Genomic DNA, 23,918 nt, shown 5'->3' with positions numbered 1-23,918 from the left:
CACATGTGGAATTATATACTTAACAAAAAAGTGTGAAACAACTGAAATTATGTCTTATATTCTAGGTTCTTCAAAGTAGCCACCTTTTGCTTTGATGACTGCTTTATACATTCTTGGCATTCTGTTGATGAGCTTCAAGAGGTAGTCACTAGGAATGGTCTTCCAACAATCTTAAAGGAGTTCCCAGAGATGGTTAGCACTTGTTGGCCCTTTTGCCTTCACTCTGTGGTCCAGCTCACCCCAAACCATCTCGATTGGGTTCAGGTCTGGTGACTGTGGAGGCCAGGTCATCTGGCGTAGCACCCCATCACTCTCCTTCTTGGTCAAATAGCCCTTACACAGCCTCGAGGTGTGTTTGGGGTCCTTGTCCTATTGAAAAATAAATGATGGTCCATTTAAATGCAAACCGGATGGAATAGCATGCCGCTGCAAGATGCTGTGGTAGCCATGCTGGTTCAGTATGCCTTCAATTTTGAATAAATCCCCAACAGTGTCACCAGCAAAGCACCCCCACACCATAACACCTCCTCCTCCATGCTTCATGGTGGGAACCATGCATGTAGAGTCCATCAGACACGGTGGTTGGAATCAAAGATCTCAAATTTGGACTCATCAGACCAAAACACAGATTTCCACTGGTCTAATGTCCATTCCTTGTGTTCTTTAGCCGAAGCAAGTCTCTTCTGCTTGTTGCCTGTCCTTAGCAGTGGTTTCCTAGCAGCTATTTTACCATGAAGGTCTGCTGCACAAAGCCTCCTCTTAACAGTTGTTGTAGAGATGTGTCTGCTGCTAGAACTCTAGGTGGCATTGACCTGGTCTCTAATCTGAGCTGCTGTTAACCTGCGATATCTGAGGCTGGTGACTCGGATAAACTTATCCTCAGAAGCAGAGGTGTCTCTTGGTTTTCCTTTCCTGGGAGGGAGGGGGGGTCCTCATGCCAGTTTCTTGGGGACACTTTCAAAGTTTTCCCAATTTTTCAGACTGAGTGACCTTCATTTCTTAAAGTAATGATGGCCACTCGTTTTACTTTACTTAGCTGCTTTTTTCTTGCCATAATACAAATTCTAACAGTCTATTCAGTAGGACTATCAGCTGTGCATCCACCAGACTTCTGCACAACACAACTGATGGTCCCAACACCATTTATAAGGCAAGAAATCCCACTTATTAAACCTGACAGGGCACACCTGTGAAGTGAAAACCATTCCCGGTGACTACCTCTTGAAGCTCATCAAGAGAATGCCATGATTGTGCAAAGCAGTCATCAACACAAAAGGTGGCTACTTTGAAGAACCTAGAATATAAGACATAATTTCAGTTGTTTCACACTTTTTTGTTAAGTATACACTCACCGGCCACTTTATTAGGTACACCATGCTAGTAACGGGTTGGACCCCTTTTGCCTTCAGAACTGCCTCAATTCTTCGTGGCATAGATTCAACAAGGTGCTGGAAGCATTCCTCAGAGATTTTGGTCCATATTGACATGATGGCATCACACAGTTGCCGCAGATTTGTCGGCTGCACATCCCAAAGATGCTCCATACAAGGCAGGATGGATCCATGCTTTCATGTTGTTTACGCCAAATTCTGACCCTACCATCCGAATGTCGCAGCAGAAATCGAGACTCATCAGACCAAGCAACGTTTTTCCAATCTTCTACTGTCCAATTTCGATGAGCTTGTACAAATTGTAGCCTCAGTTTCCTGTTCTTAGCTGAAAGGAGTGGTACCCGGTGTGGTCTTCTGCTGCTGTAGCCCATCTGCCTCAAAGTTCGACGCACTGTGCGTTCAGAGATGCTCTTAGGCCTACCTTGGTTGTAACGGGTGGCGATTTGAGTCACTGTTGCCTTTCTATCAGCTCGAACCAGTCTGCCCATTCTCCTCTGACCTCTGGCATCAACAAGGCATTTCCGCCCACAGAACTGCCGCTCACTGGATTTTTTTTCTTTTTCGGACCATTCTCTGTAAACCCTAGAGATGGTTGTGCGTGAAAATCCCAGTAGATCAGCAGTTTCTGAAATACTCAGACCAGCCCTTCTGGCACCAACAACCATGCCACGTTCAAAGGCACTCAAATCACCTTTCTTCCCCATACTGATGCTCGGTTTGAACTGCAGGAGATTGTCTTGACCATGTCTACATGCCTAAATGCACTGAGTTGCCACCATGTGATTGGCTGATTAGAAATTAAGTGTTAACAAGAAGTTGGACAGGTGTACCTAATAAAGTGGCCAGTGAGTGTATATTTCCACATGTGTTAATTCATAGTTTTGATGCATTCAGTGTGAATGTACAATTTTCATGGTCATGAAAATACAGAAAAATCTTTAAATGAGAAGGTGTGTCCAAACTTTTGGTCTGTACTGTAAATCACAGCTAATATGCCACGGAGGTCTGGAGTTGGAATGATGCTCAAAATCAAAGTGGAAAATGAAGTTACAGGCTGATCCAACTTCAATGGAAATGCCTCAAGACAAGTAAATGATGCTCAGTAGTGTGTGTGGCCTCCACGTGCCTGTATGACCTACCTACAATGTCTGGGCATGCTCCTGATGAGGTGGCGGATGGTCTCCTGAGGGATCTCCTCTCAGACCTGGACTAAAGCATCCGCCAACTCCTGGACAGTCTGTGGTGCAATGTGACCTTGGTGGATGGTGCGAGACATGATGTCCTAGATGTGTTCAATAGGATTCAGGTCTGGGGAATGGGTGGGCCAGTCCACAGCTTCAGTACCTTGCAGGAACTGCTGACACACTCCAGCCACATGAGGTCTGGCATTGTCCTGTATTAGGAGTAACCCAGGGCCAACCGCATCATCATATGTTCTCACAAGGGATCTGAGGATCTCATCTTGGTACCTAATGGCAGTCAGGCTACCTCTGGCAAGCACATGAGGGCTGTGCGGCCCTCCAAAGAAATGCCACCCCACACCATTACTGACCCACTGCCAAACCGGTCATGCTGAAGTATGATGCAGGTACAAACAATGATAACATATTTATTAAACATCCATAGATACATAAAATGCAATTAGCAAAATGATACAGTCACAGCCCCCCGAAGAAGCCTACGCGAAACGCGCGTAGGGGCTGGCGGTCCACAGGCTCATACAACGTCTGACATGGGTGAGGTCCGGTCTGTTACTAATTATTAACCCCTTTTTGTCACATGTATCAAGGGCGGGTTTAGTAAGCTGGTATTGCCACTTATTTATTGTATTTACCCGGACTCTCTAGGCGCATACTTGTGGTATGACCTGTGGATTATGTTTACCTGTTTCCATATTCACAGTATTATTTTTCTATGACTGTATCATTTTGCTAATTGCATTTTATGTATCTATGGATGTTTAATAAATATGTTATCATTGTTTGTACCTTTAAGACAACTTTATGACTCCTTTTTTCGTATTATATATGCTTCCATATATGGTAGAATCCATATATCATTAGCCTCCTGATGATCCGAAAAGGTGAAACGCGTAGAGGCGTTAAGACATCATGAAAAGATAAGTATATTCCCTTACTAGCTGCTATATTTTATCATTCTGGGTATGCAATTGGTGGACCAGTTTTGTTGAAATTATGTATCTGTTGTCTTATTATTAACATGGTCTCCAATGCTATATTATACCTATCCTGCCTCATTAGCTATCATTAGGGTCCCTGAGGGACAGCCGCCGTGGAGTGGGGGCGCCATATCCGCTGCACAGTAGGGTGCCAACCCCCACAGCTAGGCAGGCATTCAGAAAGCAGGGAGCAGTCTAGTAAGGAATTTATGTTCACTTTGCACTATTTTTTGCACTTTTATGCACTTTTCTACCTGTGTCTCCCACCCTGTTACTACCGTTTTTGATTAAACCATAGCCACAATTGGCCTTATTCTATCCCTATTCATTTTCCTGCTGAATGATTGACAGTACTAGTGGCACATTAGCCTAGGCTGTATCAGGAGATTTAGGGACAGCCTACGAGGAGTGGGGGCGCCAATCTCGACATAACTTAGGGTGCCAACCTCCGCTGACAGGTAGATACTAACAGGGTTTGCAACAGGGTTGTCTCTAGGGAGCACGGTTGTCTGTCGTGTGTGTCTGTGGTTGTTCTTCATGGTTTTAAGGATATTGATTAAAGTTATGTTTTATCTACTACATCTAAAAGGATTTTAGGTCGTTTTCTCTATATTCTTGACTCCCTTTGACCTATAGCTAATATTGATTTTTTTGGGTTTTTCTAAAATAAATGAGTAAAAGAGGGGGTAGTGTTTATTTCAAACAAAGGATTGCATTTAGGCTGTGTTTTTTTACAATTTTGCCATGGGGTTAGTAATAGGGGGATGTTTTGGGGGTACGTTTCGGGGTCAATACCTAAAGAGCACGTAGTAAACCAAGGGAAAAATACGAAGTCGTAAGTCAGGTCACATACCAGGGTCAGAATACCAGAGAAATAGCGGATAAGCAAAGGGGCAATAACAAACGGGTAATCAGGACACGGTCCAAAGGTCAGCAGCAGAATATCAGATGCAAAGGGGCAATGACAATCAGGTAGACTGAGCACGGTCCAAAGGTCAGCAGCAGAATATCAGATGCAAAGGGGCAATAATAAATGTTTAGTCAGAACACGGTCCAAAGATCAGCAACAGAAGATCAGAAATTTTAGCACAGGGTACAGGCGAACACACCAGAGATCACAAGCTTAGAACAAGCTTTTGACTGGTAGTGATCTGGGCTGGACAGCTCACCTAAATAGCACTGCAAATGCCAAGAACAGGGAGGACCTATGGAAATCTCTGCCCCTCCCAGTCAGATAGGTCAACCGAGCTGTCAATCAAAGCACCAACAGCTCAGCATACCCAGCACAGGATAGAATGACAGAGCTGTCCATCACAGAGTCCCAGATACTGAGAAGACGAATAGTGACATCTTCTTTTGCTAACCCCTCGGCTTGATGTCAGCTGCCAATACAAAGCGGACATACTATTACCCCACTTGCCACCTCTCCAGGGCAAGTGAGAAGAGCTTATGGATGCTTCATTTCTGGGGCAGCTGAGAGCTGATGTTTTTAGTCTGGGAGGGGGCCAATATACATGGCCCCTTCCTAGCCTATTAATATCAGCCTGCAGCTGTCTGCCTAGATTTTGCTGGTTATTAATTATAGGGGAGCCCCACATATTTTTTTGGGGGGATCCTCCATTTTAATAACCAGTAAGGGCTAAGTATATAGCTGTCAGCTGATATTAATAGCCTGGGAAGTTACATTGGTATTACCCCTTCAAAGGATATGAACATCAGCCCCCAGCTGTCGGCTTTCCCTCAGATGGTCATTAAAATTGAAGGGGACCCCACACCATTTCTATCTTTAAGTTTTTTATTTAATAGCTTGGTTGTTTCCTCAAAGTTTTCGAGAACCGCACAGATGTCAGACATCCATGGCCACTTGTCAGTTGTTATGTGCGGAGGCTGATTGGAATAACAATGGGCATGTTGGAGATGGTATTCAACTACTGCCCTTTGCTGCTCATAAAGCCTTGCCTACATATGCAATGTAGAGTTCTAGCATGTGAGCAGGTCGCAAACCAGTCAGTGAGGTGGCCGTTGCAAGCGCTCTTGCAGCACTGCCAAACAGGCAAACTGTAGCTGACTTATGGAAATGGGCTCACATGCGGCCTACCTTCACAAGTAGCTCAGGAAAATAGGGTTGGTTTTCAGAAAATGCTGAACCACTAAGTTGATCATGTGACCAGGCCTGGTATGTGTGCGAGGGTGCCAAGATTTAGAGCCACCACCAAGTTACAGCCATTATCACACACAATCCTGCCTGGTTGTAAGTTCAGAAGTGAGAGTCACAGATCTCTCTGGTCTGTTCGATCTTTCAACAACTCTGTGGTGTTGTGCTGTTTGTCACTTAAAAATATGAGTTTAAGCAGAACTTGTTGCCACTTCACCGAGACAGTGCTCCAGTGCATCCAGCTTACGACTGATATGAATGATAATTCTGAGATGGAGGATGAAGAGTAGGAGGAGGGGGTGCAGGAACTGGTGTGGTAGTGGCCACATGTGGGTTCTCTGGGGAACAGTTGACCACATTCTTCCTCTTGCCACACCACTGCCTCTTCCTGATTATTGCGATGCTGCGGATCCCTCCCTCTATGTGCTGCTGTGCTCGCTCTGCATGCCACCTTGCCAGGTTGGGTCAGTGAATTCATCATTCACCACCTCGTCTTCCACTTCCTCACGCTAGTCCTCCTCCTGACTTGTTGACTTAACATGACTTGTTGGTGACTGTTTTTCATCATCATCCACCTCTTGAAACACTGTCGGCTTCTTCTAACGGTGGCTGCTCAAATATTTAGGCATCGCCACACATGATCTCCTCATGTCCCTCTATAAACGTGCTAGGTGAGAGACCAGAAGAAGTCATAAATGGAAAGGTAAAGCACTCCTTGGTATGACCAAGTGTAGGGTCACTTGTCTCCTGGAACTCACTATGATGAGAGGAAGTAGGATCAGGGTGAGGATTATGTGGTCAAGACTCTTGTGAGACTGGAACTTGTAGAAGACAGGGTGGTGCTAGAAATAGACTGGAGGTATTATCTGCAATCCAACTGACCACCTGTTCACATTATTCTGGCTTTAAGAGTGGTGTCCCGTGCCCCCATGCAAAGTAGGACAGGAAGCTAGGTCTCGTGGATGAGCATATTTGTTGTTCTCTGGCAGCAGGCACAGTTTCACCTGTCCCATGGCCTCGGCCTCTGCGTGCACCATTAGCAGCACGTCCACTTCCTCTTTCCTTACCACACGCCTTGCACATTTTAAATAAAGGCCCCGTCACACATAGCGATTTACCAACGATCACGACCAGCGATACGACCTGGCCGTGATCGTTGGTAAGTCGTTGTGTGGTCGCTGGGGAGCTGTCACACAGACAGCTCTCTCCAGCGACCAACGATCAGGGGAACGACTTCGGCATCGTTGAAACTGTCTTCAACGATGCCGAAGTCCCCCTGCAGCACCCGGGTAACCAGGGTAAACATCGGGTTACTAAGCGCAGGGCCGCGCTTAGTAACCCGATGTTTACCCTGGTTACCCCCCCAAAAAAACAGTACATACTCGCCTTCTGATGTCCGTCAGGTCCCTTGCCGTCTGCTTCCTGCTCTGACTGAGTGCCGCCGTACAGTGAGAGCAGAGCGCAGCGGTGACGTCACTGCTGTGCTGTGCTCTCACTGTACGGCGGCACTCAGTCAGAGCGGGAAGCAGACGGCAAGGGACCTGACGGACACCGGAATGTACTGTTTGGGGTTTTTTACATTTACGCTGGTAACCAGGGTAAACATCGGGTTACTAAGCGCGGCCCTGCGCTTAGTAACCCGATGTTTACCCTGGTTACCAGTGAAGACATCGCTGGATCGGTGTCACACACACCGATTCAGCGATGTCAGCGGGACCTCAACGACCAAAAAAAGGTCCAGGCCATTCCGACACGACCAGCGATCTCACAGCAGGGGCCTGGTCGCTGGTATGTGTCACACATAGCGAGATCGCTACTGAGGTCGCTGTTGCGTCACAAAACTTGTGACTCAGCAGCGAACTCGCTAGCGATCTCGCTATGTGTGACGGGGCCTTAAGGTATGCAGCTATCAGCGGTGTTAATAGGGACTAGAATTGAATAGATGGAGCCCTGATAAGAATTTTTTGCTTCTTTAGCAAAGCCTATAATGTACTATCCCTTCTCCACAAGCTTTCTCTACACTCAATAGGACAAGTCACAGTGGTATTGAATACAATAAATGGAGCGCTGATAAGGATTTTTTGTTTCTTCAGCAAAGCCTATATTGCACTATCTCTTCTCCGCCAGCTTTCCCTACACTCAATAGTACAGAACACAGCGGTATTGAATAGAATAGGTGGAGCCCTGATAAGAACTGTTGATTTTAGCTTTCTTTTGCAAGGCCTATAATGCTCACTTTCACTTCTGCAGTGACTCTCTCTACTGTTTCCTGGTACAGTGTGGTAAGCATCGCGTCACCAGGACTTTCTATAGACCCAATGAAGTGATGCGGCCAGCCAACTCAGTAATTCCAGTAGCCAACATGGCTATTGCATTACTGTGATTGGCAGGTAATTTCTGCATGCTTAGTAGCTGAAAATCAGCCGCAAAACATGCGGGGCAGGGAATCAAGCATGGCGCCCGAGTACCAGGATAAGGATACTCAATCCAAGTATCTAGCGTCTCGGCACCAGGATGCTCGATCGAGTACCAAGCAGTACCTAGCACACTCACCCATCACTATAAACTACTAAAGGTTCCAGTGAGCATTGTTGGGGCCACAATCTGTACGTGGAAAGAGCATCAATTCTCCATAAACCAGCCACCATCAGGTGCTCCCTGCAAGATTTCAGAAAAAGGATTGAAAAGAATTATCAGAAGAGTTGTCCAAGAGCCAAGGACCACCTGTGGAGAGCTACAGAAAGACCTGGAATCAGTAAGGTACAATTGTCTCAAAGAAAGCTATAAGTAATGCTCTCAACCTGAATGGACTGTATGCATGCTTGAGACCAGAGGCCTCCCTGTATCCATGTCCTTAGCTCCTGCATCAGCTGCAGACACATCAGGGAATATTCGGTTCACTTTAACAAGTTCAACTTTACTGGACAGTTCAATTACATCATTCTTTAACACGCAATATTTAGCACAGCACCGGAGGGGTTACAGTTCCATCAACACAGTACCTTTCAAGCCTTTACTTGCGTTCAGTTCAGACTATTCCTAGGTTTTATCCTATTGTCAGCTCAAAGGATTTCCTGTCCGGGGCCCACAACACTCTGTTACATCAAGGGCAGCATGGTGGCTCAGTGGATAGCATTGCAGCGCTGGAGTCCTGGGTTCTAATCCCACCTTGGACAACATCTGCAGGAAGTTTGTATGTTCTCCCTGTGTTTGCATGGGTTTCCTCCGGGCACTCTGGTTTCCTCCCACATTCCAAAGATATACTGATAGGGAATTTAGATTGTGAGCCCCATCGGGGACAGTGATGATAATGTGTGCAAACTGTAAAGTGCTGCTGAATATGTTAGCGCTATATAAAAATAAAGATTATTATTATTATCTCCCCTTCGAGGTGTCTCATACTGCTTCCTCTGTATGGAAGGGATTAAGGCCGTAGGCCCTAGATGTTGCAGGAAGATCTGCAGGAAATTTTATTCAACCTCATGTTGCCAGAATGTTATACACTCCATGTTCCTCCAGCCAACTGCACCTTGAATTTCCACTTGTCACAAACCTCACATTTTTTCTAACTAAACCAGGAAGTGTTTCCCCTTTTGATTTTACTCTGCTCCCTTGCATGCTGGGCTGGTCCCAAACATTTAACTGTATCCTAGACTATTCCTATTACTGTACATTAAGGAAGACTATATAGTATAGGAAGATAGATCTTCCTATCTATCACTAACTAAGCACTAATCTATTTTCTACACTTTTCCTACTCCTGAGCTGAGGGTACCAGATTACCTTAGGCATTATCAATATAGTACCCACATAACAGCATCAGTCATTATATATTAGTCACATTATACTCTACACATTCCACATTACTCAATAAAATGCAATAAAACCATATATCATAGTTCACTCTACGCAATTTGTTGTCTTCAGGGCAGTATCTGTCACATCTTTCCACATGCTCACCATGCAAGATTCCATTGCTGAACAAAAAGCATGTTCAAGCATGTTTAAAATTTGCTCAATAACATTTTGACAAGTTTGTGAAATACTTGGAAAATATAGTCTGAGTCTGGTCAGATGAGACCAAAATTGAACTCTTTGGATGCCATAATATATACCATGTTTGGAGGTCAAATGACACTGAATATAGCCTCCAAAACATCATACCAATAGTGATGCTTGAAGGGATTCGAATATCATGGTGTGGGCCTGTTTTTCAGCATACAGCAGTGGCAAACTTCATATAATTGAAGGAAGGATGAATGGAAAAATGTAACGAGACATTCTTGATAAAAAATCTGCTGCCATCTACCAGGAAGATGAAGATGAAACGAGCATACACATTTCAACACGACAATAATCCCCAACACACAGCCAAACTCTCAGAAAAAAAAAAATAAAGCTGCTAGAATAGCCCAGCCAATCACCTGACCCGAATCCAGTAGAAAATTTATGGAAGGAACTAAAGCTCAGAGATCATAGAAGGAGCCCACGGAATCTTCAGGATTTGAAGAGTTTTTGCGTGCAAGAATGGAACAAAATCACACCTGAGCAATGCATGTGACTAGTTTCTCCATACAGTAGGCATCTTGAAGCTGTCGTCACCAGCATCTGGTGAGAATTTCATGTAAATATTTCTGTAGGAAATTGGTGACATGTTCAATACTTGTTTCACCTGCTAAAGTATGGCAGCAGAACGCCGTATATAAACAAAACAGTCAAGCGCAATTAAATATCTACATTTTTTTATTTCTTTTTTGTATATGTAAACAAAATTTAATCCCCGTTCCCAAAATTGATGTTATAAGAAATATTAGGTAGGCAGAGAGCCAATAGCCAATAAGACAGTACCTTCAACATTATGCTACATGTGCAGATGCAAAATTTGACTAGTAAAACAGATGTGCAAAATAAAAAAATGTTTGCGTCACACACACTTTTTGTGAGCTAGACGGGTACACTTAAACCAGTCTGGATTTTGGAGATTTTTTTTGTATTTTTTTTAAGACAATTATCGTCTGTAAAAAATATTGTACTGCCTTGCTGTTGCTTTCTGGTACATTAAAGGGAACCTGTCATCAGGTTTTTTCCACATAAAGTAGGGCCAGCACGCATTGGTACTTTATTCCTGTGTGTGGGGTAATGTGTGGTTAATGGATGTAAGTCCCCCCCCCCAGTACACAGTTAAGAAATATAAAAGAACTTCCCCAGGAGGCAGGAATGTTACATATCCGGTTAAATTGTTCTTTTATTTATTCTATATGGTATGTTTTGTTAACACCACTGTCCTTGCTTCATTCATATGGATAAGTACTTTTTAATAGTTATGGAAACGTATCGCCAATGTACAGTTGTGCTCGATGTTTGCATACCCCGGCAGAATTTTTGCTTTCTTGGGCTTTCTTTCGGAGAATATGAATGATAACACCAAAACTTTTTCTCCACTCATGGTTAGTGGTTGGGTGAAGCCATTTATTGTCAAATTACTGTGTTTTCTCTTTTTAAATCATAATGACAACTCAAAACATCAAAACAACTATCAACAAAACACACCTACCCCTTAAAACGTTAATCTTTATTAATATTCTATTTAATACAGAAAATCCCTATAAAAACATCCCAATTAGGGGACCACAGGTTTCTAGGGTTAGGGACTCCACTCGTCTATCTCCAATATAAGTACCAGAAAAATAACTCAATAGAAAAAATCAGCAAAATGTGAAAAAATAACCCCAAAAAATAAAAAAACATGAAAAAAACATAAAAAATCAAAAATTAATATATACTATGCCTATATTGGCCCTAATGTGCCCTTAGGTCTAATGCCCTTCCTAGCAGCGGAGGTTGGCACCCTAAATAGTCGATATGGCGCCCCCGCTCACCGGCGGCTGTCCCTTCTCTCCCTAAACGGCCCCTAACAATCTAAAAGACCACAGACAAATACACCATATAATATGGATCAATACAAATCCATAAAAACACACACTATTAGTGATGCACCTGATACCCTACACCCTCTGAGGTAAATCTATGATGAGCTTAACAATAGACCCAAAATTTGTTATGTAAAGGATGTGTAGTCTATATAGACATAGAGCTGTACCTAGATTATTACAGATGGCTTATATCCAATCTAAGCTTAGTAATGTGGTGGATATATAGTAATCCATATAGAAAAACTGCCCGTGATTTATTATGTAAGTAACTCAATATAACTATATCCTCCCAGCACCCCTGAATTCATTCAAGGTGCAGACTTAGATTCTTCAGAAACTCATACATTATTTAGAAAAAATGTTTTAGAGGAAAAATTGTCCGTCAAAGATCATATCGGGAATAATCACCCACTAAAAAATATATATATAGTTATTTTAGGCAGTTCACCCCCACATACCCAGGTACCCTCTTTATGTCTGCTGGGTTATACATATGATATATGCATCACTATTATTTGCCAGATAAAGTGCTCAATATGCCAACAATTGTATCATCAGACAAAGCCAGTGCTTTTTTTTTTTAGAGAGTCGGGATGCCCGATATCAACTCAGAGGTCGCACAGTCACCTGAAACAAATAGGGGCCGGGATTGATGTAGAAAGAGACTGGGGCACACAGAAATCAGAAAAAAACTGTATTATTAATCTATCCTCTCACACACTCACTACATCTGAATTCAAGGTATTGAAAGCTGGAATGACGTTTGTCCCTACTACTCGGTTTGACCCATTTTTATGGGTCAAGGATATACACTTATTTTTGCGTAAACTTAGGTGGAGGAAATTTTTTGCTCACAATGATAGAAATAAGTGCCAGGAATTGGGGATATCAATTGAAGAACTTCGTGACGTACTTTTACTTACTGACCTGGCTAGGGAAGGAGAAAGGAACATAGGGGAAGGTCCCTTTACAAACTTGAAATGTAAGAGTGTGAGGATGCCACCGAGTGGAGAGGTGAATAGTATTGATATTTTTCTGAAACTAGTGGAGGAGGACATTAGGAAGATCAATAGAAGACAACACTGTACACCCCGTAATCTATCAGTGGATGAGTTACATGCAATACAGAACTTGAAAGAGAATACATCCCTTATTATAAAACCTTCAGATAAGGGGGGTAATACAGTGTTGATGAACAGTGAACAATATCAAGAAATGTGCTTAGGACTGCTGTCTGATAGGACAGCTTATGAGATTTTGAGATATGATCCCAGCCCAGTCTACTTTAAAGCTCTGAAAGAGATAGTATCTGAAGCCAAACAGAATTGCCTCATTTCGTCCAATGAAATGGATTTTCTTTTGCCTAAACACCCACTAATTGCGACATTTTATGCTAACCCTAAGATACATAAGGGATACCCCCCTCTTAAAGGGAGACCTATTGTGTCCGGGATTGATGCATTATGTCAGAATAGCAGTGTCTATCTGGATAAAGTCCTGAGGAGTTTCGTGACGGCATTGCCATCACATCTTAGGGACACCACGGACCTTCTAAATAAGTTGGATGGTATCAGTGTTGAACCAGGAACCATCTTAGCATCGATTGATGTAGAATCGCTGTACTCAAGTATACCTCATGAACAGGGCCTAATGGCAGTGAGATACTTTCTGAGTATGAGAGGTAGGCATCTAACAGCTCATAATGAGTTCATACTGACTCTATTACAATTTGTACTCAGACACAACTTCTTCCTTTTTGGGGGGAAGTTTTACCACCAGCTCAGGGGTACAGCGATGGGGAGCCCTTGTGCTCCCACGTATGCCAACTTACTCCTGGGCTGGTGGGAGGATACGGTGGTGTTCAAGGACGGGGATGTCATCTGCGGCCCCAAGATACAATTTTGGGGCCGATATATAGATGACATCCTCGTCCTTTGGTCAGGAAATGTGCAACAATTTGCCACTTTTGTCCAGCAGCTTAACATTAATGACCTGGGCCTGAAATTCACATATGAGGTGGGTGGTGATAGGATTGCTTTCCTGGATGTGGCCATTACTATACAATCAGATGGCTCATTAAAAACCTCGATCTTTAGAAAGCCTACGGCTACAAACAGTTTACTGAGATGGGAAAGTCACCACCCTGTCCCTCAAAAACAGGGCATCCCCAAAGGGCAGTTTCTTCGTCTCAGGAGGAACTGCTCGGGAACAGCAGATTTCCGCAATAGGGCATGTGACCTCACAAAAAGATTTAGAGATCGAGGGAACCCAGGACCAGTGATAAAGAGGGCATATGAGAATGCACTTAGGACTGAGAGGACATCTCTGCTGACCACTAAGAATGAGCAGGATCCAGAGTCACTTACTAGACTGATAGGTACTTTTGATGACCAAAACCCTAGAGTTATGCATATCCTAAGAAAACACTGGAACATATTGAGAACTGATTCGGATATTGCCAAATGGATTACACCGAGACCGTCGGTGACATTTAGACGGGGCAAATCAATAAAGGACCAACTTGTTAACAGTCACTTTGCCCTACCTAAAAAACAAGGGACATGGCTCGATAATAGAGCCATAGGGACCTTCAGGTGTGGGCATTGTAGCTACTGTCGATATGTTACACCTTCCAACACGTTCACAAGTGTAACGACCAAGAGGACGTATAACAATAAACAGTTTGCAAACTGCAAAACAGTAGGTGTTGTATATCTGTGCACATGCTCTTGTCCATTAAATTACATTGGTAAAACGAAGAGACAGTTTAAAATTCGGATTGGAGAGCATCTTGGAGATATACGCAACAAAAGAGAGACACCTTTGGCGCGTCATGTGAACATGCAACATGGGGGTGATCTAGGGTCTATCGGGTTTAGGATGATAGAGGTGGTGGAACCGTCGGTCCGCTTAGGAGACTGGGACAAGAAGATCCTACAGAGAGAAACGAGATGGATTTTCTGGATGGATAGTATCCATCCAAATGGTCTGAATGAACAGTTGACCTTCTCGAGCTTCATTTAAGACATAATGGTGAGCACATCTCCCATGATAGGAAACAATATAGCTTATGTACATATTGTTGGTGTGGTATCTAGGTAAAGTCAGGTGCTAAAGATACCCCTGTCAGTAACATCCTTTAGGGAATATGTAAGGTTTAGATGTGGTAGATTCTTATCTTATGCCTTATAACCTATACTGGTAGCTCATATCCCCTCGTTGATATGTGATGGGAGAACCCGGTTATATTGACATGGCATGCATGTAGGTATGTGCACATTAGCCGGTGGACAGTTCACAAAGTTATGAGATTTGGATTAGATATCTCATTAAGACAAATAGTACACCCACTATGTGGTTAGGTATACAGCGTTAGCCGCAAATGTCATTAGAAGCCGTGTAATAAGTGCAAGCGGTAAACAGAGCATTTGGCCGGTATTACTCTGCGGTTGCGCAGCAGGTTGAGATATGGCTGTGCGTTTCAGCACAGCATGCGTGTCATCAATGTGCGCTAATGCGGTCCAAAGCACGTCATCAGCAGAGGCGGTTGAACGCTGCAAGCCACCATACTTCCTGCTGCAATGTAAACACATGTATTATGGCGCCGATCCTGGGAAGACGCCGCTGCCAGATGTAGGTGGGTGGAGCGTCTAAGGGTATGCTATATAAATGAGGGGAGTGAGTTAGAGACAGCACAGACTACGGAACTCAATACCTTGATTCCTGCGTGTGGCTCTATAACCTATTATGGTGCAATGATCTAAAGTCCCCTGATGAACCCCCTGGATGAATTAAACGGGGGAGAAACGCGTCGGGACAGCGTGTACATGAGCCGATGGATTGAAGTGGCGGCCATGAGGGAACGTCTGATGAATAAGGAGCTAAGTTGAAAAATAGCACTGGCTTTGTCTGATGATACAATTGTTGGCATATTGAGCACTTTATCTGGCAAATAATAGTGATGCATATATCATATGTATAACCCAGCAGACATAAAGAGGGTACCTGGGTATGTGGGGGTGAACTGCCTAAAATAACTATATATATATTTTTTAGTGGGTGATTATTCCCGATATGATCTTTGACGGACAATTTTTCCTCTAAAACATTTTTTCTAAATAATGTATGAGTTTCTGAAGAATCTAAGTCTGCACCTTGAATGAATTCAGGGGTGCTGGGAGGATATAGTTATATTGAGTTACTTACATAATAAATCACGGGCAGTTTTTCTATATGGATTACTATATATCCACCACATTACTAAGCTTAGATTGGATATAAGCCATCTGTAATAATCTAGGTACAGCTCTATGTCTATATAGACTACACATCCTTTACATAACAAATTTGGGGTCTATTGTTAAGCTCATCATAGATTTACCTCAGAGGGTGTAGGGTATCAGGTGCATCACTAATAGTGTGTGTTTTTATGGATTTGTATTGATCCATATTATATGGTGTATTTGTCTGTGGTCTTTTAGATTGTTAGGGGCCGTTTAGGGAGAGAAGGGACAGCCGCCGGTGAGCGGGGGCGCCATATCGACTATTTAGGGTGCCAACCTCCGCTGCTAGGAAGGGCATTAGACCTAAGGGCACATTAGGGCCAATATAGGCATAGTATATATTAATTTTTGATTTTTTATGTTTTTTTCATGTTTTTTTATTTTTTTGGGTTATTTTTTCACATTTTGCTGATTTTTTCTATTGAGTTATTTTTCTGGTACTTATATTGGAGATAGACGAGTGGAGTCCCTAACCCTAGAAACCTGTGGTCCCCTAATTGGGATGTTTTTATAGGGATTTTCTGTATTAAATAGAATATTAATAAAGATTAACGTTTTAAGGGGTAGGTGTGTTTTGTTGATAGTTGTTTTGCGTTATACTCCCCTACTTTAATTAGCTGGACAGTTGTTTTTTTTTCAACTCAAAACATCCAAATTACCCTGATCAAAAGTTTACATACCCCATGTCTTAATACCGTGTATTGCCCCTTATGACATCAATTACAGCTTGAAGTCTTTTGTGGTAGTTGTGGATGAGGTTTTTTATTTTCTCAGATGGTAAAGCTGCCCATTTTTCTTCGCAAAAAGCCTCCAGTTCCTGTAAATTCCTGGGCTGTCCAGCATGAACTGCGCGCTTGAGATCTCCCCAGAGTGGCTCAATGATATTGAGGTCAGGAGACTGAGATGGCCACTCCACTTTGTTCCGCTGTAGCCAATGACAGGTCGACTTGGCCTTATATTTTGAATTGTTGTCATGTTGGAACGTCCAAGTACGTCCCATGCGCAGGAGGATTTATTAACACAATGTAACATCTAACTACATTTGAGTTAATTTTTCTGTTTGCAGATGGTGACTGGTATTTGGGCCACATAACCATTGTTGTACCGAGAGAGGAGAGCTTGGAGTGGACCATGTACCCATTCCCGTACCTGGCTTGTGTAAACCCTGAAGCGCCAAAGGGCACTATTGTATACCAGCTATTGGCACATTACTACAATGACGAGAGCTCTGGGGGCGGCATATCTTACCATCTCATGGAAGGTAGTATCAAGCTGTATAACAAAGTATGGCCTTATCTTAAATGTGGCACAAGATTATTTTTTACCTTTTAACTTGACATTATATCTTATCAGCAAGCATTATACAGGTGTCTGTAAAACTTTTCCAATATTTGCGCCTATTTTGTCTTACTACTCCAATAACTGTAAAATACACTAAAGGCTTTTGTGTCTCTACAGCTCCTATGCAAAGCAATGGCCATCTGAAGTTTGATAAAAATCACAAAAGTTATCAAAAGTTATATTTTGCTTTGTTCTGACCTTTTTGCATTCTATAAAGGTGCCGACCAACGCTTCAAGGTGGATAAAGATACTGGAGTTATTAGTACAACTGGTTTACCATTAACGTGGAACAAGGAATATGCCCTGACCGTTCAGGCCACCGACAAACATGCAAAGAAGAGTCCCTACGCGTCTATCTCCATCCTGGTTGGGTTACGGCCACCACAGTTTACCAATATGACGTATAGTGTGTTTGTCCCAGAAACCACAGCTATCGGAGAGAAGTAAGTAGAAACCTCAGTTATGCTGCTATGAAATTTCATGTAGTAAATCGAAGAGACTTAACATAACTTCAGTCCAAGGAAATGAACATGTAAAGTTACTCTAACGCTCATTCAGATCTCCGTTTTTCACGTTCATGTATTTTCACAGATACAACACATGTTCACTGATTTTTATCTACTTTTCCAATCCAACTCGCCCATTGCAACAATGGGTCCGAGAAAAAACAGGTGCCATCTATGTATCATCTAAGTGCTATCTATTTTTTTTACTGTTTAATGGGTAGGAGAAGCATATAAATTTTTTTTTTGCATACAAAGAAAACCAGATGAAGCACTGATGCTAAAATTGAAGACATGGTCCAAAAATGGATGAAAATCAGATCAAGCGCTCTGATGGAAATCTGTCCAATTTTTGTCAAAACATTAGATGTCTAATGGCTTCACACTTGCGTTTTTATCTGCATGCGTTTTTAAAAAAAACACATGTGTGAAAAAACGCATGTAAACGCGGTAAAACGCATGCGTTTTTTAGACGCATGTGTTTTTATAGAAAAACACAAGAAAACACAAGAAAACACAAGAAAACCCTAACCCTACCCCTAACCCTAAATGTGACTGAAATACGTGGCACTGAAATACGTGCAACTGAAATACGTGCAACTGAAATACGTGATACGTGGCACTTAAAAATGTGGCACTGAAACACGTGGTACTTAAATACGTGGTACGTGGCACTGAAACACGTGGCACTGAAATACGTGGCACTTAAATACGTGATACGTGGCACTGAAATACGTGGCACTGAAATACGTGATACGTGGCACTGAAATACGTGGCACTGAAATACGTGGCACTGAAATACGTGGCACTATGACTGTCAGAAAATGTTCATTAAACGGTTAGGGGTGAGGTTAGGGGTAGAGTTAGGGTTTGGATCCCTTTATCACCTTGATGGTGGTGGGTGGCTTTTCAGTGTGTTTTCTGTTTTTTTCCTATAAAAACGCATGCGTTTTTAACGCAAACAAACGCATGTGCTTAAAAACGCATGCGTTTACATAGACAGCAATGCAATTTTTTGCCGCGAAAAAACGCATGCGTTTTTTCGCGGCAAAAAAACGCTGCAAGAAAATACTGCAGGTTGCATTTCTGAAAATGAACGCATGCAGAAAAAAAACGCATGCGTTTGAAAACGCGACCAAACGCGTACAAAAAAACGCATTTTTAATGTTAAATATAGGGAAAAAAACGCATGCTTTTTTTGTGCAAAAAACGCTGCAGACAAAAACGCAAGTGTGAAACCACCCTAAATGAGGCTTTACAGGGGTTTTCAAATTATGTAAAATTGATAGCCTGTCCTAAGTATAACCCATTAGTGTTAGATATTTGGAGATCTGATTCCCAGCAAAGGAACATTTACCGATATATGTCAAATGGCTCATTTAGAGGAAGATCCATTATGTCATCCAGTTTTGCTTCCCGGGGCAAAACAACCGGTCTCTTTTCCGCTCAATTATCTAAGCTTTTTCTTGGGCCCATCACCTAAGGAGAGTGAAGACCCACACAGGTTTTTGTAGCTGAAAATCAAATAGGATGGAACAATTTTAATTCTTTCTTGTAGGATGGCGGTTGTGGAAGCCGTGTCCTTCCAAAGCAAATCTGTCACTTACACCTTACTGATGAATCCAAATGGCCTGTTCACCATTAACCAAGAGAGCGGGGAGCTGAGCCTGACACATGCTGTGGATTACGAGAGTGAACATCATCTTTATCACTTGTTGGTGAAGGCTCTGGAGGCAGAAAATGGACTCAGCAGTGTCACTGAGGTATCGGCTGATTGGGGCCAGATTGTCATTGGGTCAAGTAAATAATCTACTTTAGATTTCTATGGGCCTTTAATCAGTAAATATATGTACAGTTGTGGCCAAAAGTATTGACACCCCTGCAATTCTGTCAGATAATACTCAGTTTCTTTCTGAAAATGATTGCAAACACAAATTCTTTGGTATTATTATCTTCATTTAATTTGTCTTAAATGAAAAAAACACAAAAAGAATTGTTCTAAAGCCAAATTGGATATAATTCCACACCAAACATAAAAAGGGGGTGGACAAAAGTATTGGCACTGTTCGAAAAATCATGTGATGCTTCTTTAATTTGTGTAATTAACAGCACCTGTAACTTACCTGTGGCACCTAACAGGTGTTGGCAATAACTAAATCACACTTGCAGGCAGTTGACATGGATTAACCCCTTACTGACCTCGGACGGGATAGTACGTCCGAGGTCAGCTCCCCTGCTTTGATGCAGGGCTCCGCGGTGAGCCCGCATCAAAGCCGGGACATGTCAGCTGTTTTGAACAGCTGACATGTCCCCGCAATAGCGGCGGGTGAAATCGCTATTCACCCGCCGCTATTAACCTGTTAAATGCCGCTGTCAAACGCAGACAGCGGCATTTAACTACCGCATCCGGCCGTGCGGCCGGATATGACGTCATCGCCGACCCCCGTCACATGATCGGGGGTCGGCGATGCATTAGGAAGGTAACCATAGAGGTCCTTGAGACCTCTATGGTTACTGATCACAGGTAGCTGTGAGCGCCACCCTGTGGTCGGCGCTCACAGCACACCTGCAATTCTGCTGTGTAGCAGCGATCTTATAGCACATAGCAGAGCCGATCGGGTTGTGCCTGCTTCTAGCCTCCCATGGAGGCTATTGAAGCATGGCAAAAGTGAAAAAAAAAAGTTAAAAAAAATGTGAAAAAAATAAAAAAAACATAAAAGTTTAAATCACCCCCCTTTCGCCCCAATCAAAATAAATCAATAAAAAAATAATCAAACCTACACATATTTGGTATCGTCGCGTTCAGAATCGCCCAATCTATCAATAAAAAAAAAGCATTAAGCTGATCGCTAAATGGCGTAATGAGAAAAAAAATCGAAAAGCCAGAATTACGTTTTTTTGGTCGCCGCGACATTGCATTAAAATGCAATAACGGGCGATCAAAAGAACGTATCTGCACCAAAATGGTGTCATTAAAAATGCCAGCTCGGCACGCAAAAAATAAGCCCTCACCTGACCCCAGATCATGAAAAATGGAGACGCTACGAGTATCGGAAAATGGCGCAATTTTTTTTTTTTATTTTTTAGCAAAGTTAGGATTTTTTTTTCACCACTTAGGTAAAAAATAACCTAGTCATGTTAGGTGTCTATGAACTCGTAATGACCTGGAGAATCATAGTGGCAGGTCAGTTTTAGCATTTAGTGAACCTAGCAAAATAGCCAAGCAAAAAACAAGTGAGGGATTGCATTTTTTTTGCAATTTCACCGCACTTGGAATTTTTTTCCCGTTTTCTAGTACACGACATGGTAAAACCAATGATGCCGTTCAAAAGTACAACTTGTCCCGCAAAAAATAAGCCCTCACATGGCCATATTGACGGAAAAATAAAAAAGTTATGGTTCTGGGAAAGAGGGGAGTGAAAAACGAACACAGAAAAACGAAAAATCCCAAGGTCATGAAGGGGTTAAAGTTGACTCAACCTCTGTCCTGTGTCCTTGTGTGTACCACATTGAGCATGGCGAAAAGAAAGATGACCAAAGAACTGTCAGAGGACTTGAGAAACCAAATTGTGAGGAAGCATGAGCAATCTCAAGGCTACAAGTCCATCTCCAAAGACCTGAAAGTTCCTGTGTCTACCGTGCACAGTGTCATCAAAAAGTTTAAAGCCCATGGCACTGTGGCTAACCTCCCTAGATGTGGACGGAAAAGAAAAATTGACAAGAGATTTCAACGCAAGATTGTGCAGATGTTGGATAAAGAACCTCGACTAACATCCAAACAAGTTCAAGCTGCCCTGCAGTCCGAGGGTACAACAGTGTCAATCTGTACTATCCGTCGGCATCTGAATGAAAAGGGACAGTATGGTAGGAGACCCAGGAAGACCCCACTTCTTACCCCGAGACATAAAAATGCCAGGCTGGAGTTTGACAAAACTTACCTGAAAAAGCCTAAAACGTTTTGGAAGAATGTTCTCTGGTCAGATGAGACAAAAGTAGAGTTTTTTGGGCAAAGGTATCAACATAGAGTTTACAGGAGAAAAAAAGAGGCATTCAAAGAAAAGAACACGGTCCCTACAGTCAAACATGGCGGAGGTTCCCTGATGCTTTGGGGTTGCTTTGCTGCCTCTGGCACTGGACTGCTTGACCGTGTGCATGGCATTATGAATAGACTGTCCTGAGGAAGTGGTGTGATCACCACAAAACGCATAGAAATAAAGTCTATTTTCTATTACATCTACTTGGACTTCTCTGGTACATTATCCTGACAGGCGAGCAGCGCAGTCTGATGCCCCATTCTCTTCACCTAGCAAAGGATCATCACATCGAGGCTTGCAGCAGCCGCCAATGCTAAGTGCAGTGGTTGTGTCTTACACAACCATAATAGGTGAGTGAATTTATAATATCTCTCACAAATATTCGGATAAGACCCTATTTGCTCTCTATATTCCTTCTAGCTACCATAGAACACCTGTGGAGAGATCTAAAAATGGCAGTTTGGAGAAGGCACCCTTCAAATATCAGGGACCTGGAGCAGTTTGCCAAAGAAGAATGGTCTAAAATTCCAGCAGAGCATTGTAAGAAACTCATTGATGGTTACCGGAAGCGGTTGGTCGCAATTATTTTGGCTAAAGGTTGTGCAACCAAGTATTAGGCTGAGGGTGCCAATACTTTTGTCTGGCCCATTTTTGGAGTTTTGTGTGAAATGATCAATGTTTTGCTTTTTGCTTCATTCTCTTTTGTGTTTTTTTTCATTTAAGACAAATTAAATGAAGATAATAATACCAAAGAATTTGTGTTTGCAATCATTTTCAGGAAGAAACTGAGTATTATCTGACAGAATTGCAGGGGTGTCAATACTTTTGGCCACAACTGTAGGTGAGGTAAGGTCATATATAGAACAGAGGTGGCCTCATAGAAAATCTTTCAATGGGTCCCTAAGGATAGATTTTCTATATCTTGTGACCAACCACCCCTTCTAACTACTTAAGGACCACCCATAGACAATAAATGTCCATGCAGTTGGTGTTCTACTCTGCAGTGATGTATACGTCACTGCATAACAGAGTGATTATTTGAATAATTTCCAATTGTTTTAGGCCAGATTTCTGTTGTAAAGTATTTGATGAATCTGCCCCTATAGTTTCATTAAACTTGTGTTATAGTTTTTTCCTGTAATTATTTTAATACCCAGGTCATAATACACATCACCGATGATAACGACTGCTCTCCTGAATTCCATAAGTCGATTTACAGCCAGGACAACATTGTAGAAAATATTCCTGTGGGCACATCCATCTTACAAGGTGCAGTGTTTTTCTAAATTCCCACCAAGCCACAGAAGTCCTATGTTTCTTGTGCATTTGTATAGATATTATATGTCCATAACAGCTATGATGGTATTTGTACATTAGTTGCAGCTCAGGACTGTGACTCCGGGAGCAATGCAGAGATTTCCTACTTCACCCAGAGCTCCGAATTCTCCATCACATCACAAGGAGACATCCTGTCCAAGCAGAGACTAGACTACGAACAAGCCAACCACATGTATGAGTTTGTAGTGATTGCGGTAGACAAAGGAATCCCTCCTCATACAGGAACAGCTTCAGTGCGTCTGCGGATGTCCAACATCAATGACGAAGCCCCTGTTTTCTCCCGAACTTTGTAAGTACTGTTATCTTATACTATTACTATCCAGTATTTCAGTGAACGGCAAAAATAGGCAATTTTGTTGCAAAGAAACTGTTAAGACTCTTCTCACATGGCCAGCTGTCACCATTTATAACAAATCTAGTATTAAAAATGGATCCTTTACAAAGGGAGCAGAAACATGCAAAATGGAAGCCAAGGTTCAATGGATCTCTTTAATTGTAAACACAGACACTTTGCTTACTGTTTTTTACATTCATTTTTGTTTTCTTTTAAAAGGGAACCTGTCATCTTTGAAAGCACTACTTGCCTGCATATATAAGGTTAATTTGCAAAGTAATAGAATTACAATGCTTTCCAGCCACCTTACTGTAAGTGCAGCTACTGGGAGAAAATGAACGTATTTCCTCCCTGAAGCCGCCGGCTTTTAGCAATTGGAGCGTGCAACGGAGCAGCTACAGTCACTGCTCACAGCACACTCACTATA

At 42.5% G+C, this 23,918-nt stretch overlaps 1 protein-coding gene across 1 annotated transcript in view; it reads left to right on the top strand.

Annotated features, from left to right (window-relative positions):
* Positions 1-23,918, top strand: part of LOC143783318 (neural-cadherin-like) — a 99,547-nt gene that overhangs the window by 8,553 nt on the left and 67,076 nt on the right. Inside the window, exons 2-6 of the mRNA XM_077271723.1 lie at positions 17,008-17,202; positions 17,500-17,725; positions 19,344-19,548; positions 22,977-23,088; positions 23,197-23,446. Coding sequence (XP_077127838.1) covers positions 17,008-17,202; positions 17,500-17,725; positions 19,344-19,548; positions 22,977-23,088; positions 23,197-23,446 — 988 coding nt within the window. The remainder of the gene's footprint in view (positions 1-17,007; positions 17,203-17,499; positions 17,726-19,343; positions 19,549-22,976; positions 23,089-23,196; positions 23,447-23,918) is intronic.

This window comes from Ranitomeya variabilis, chromosome 6 (assembly GCF_051348905.1).
Source record: "Ranitomeya variabilis isolate aRanVar5 chromosome 6, aRanVar5.hap1, whole genome shotgun sequence".
NCBI classification, from domain to species: Eukaryota; Metazoa; Chordata; class Amphibia; order Anura; family Dendrobatidae; genus Ranitomeya; species Ranitomeya variabilis.
Note: the sequence above shows the minus strand (reverse complement) of the source record. Positions and strands in the feature narration are given on the sequence as shown.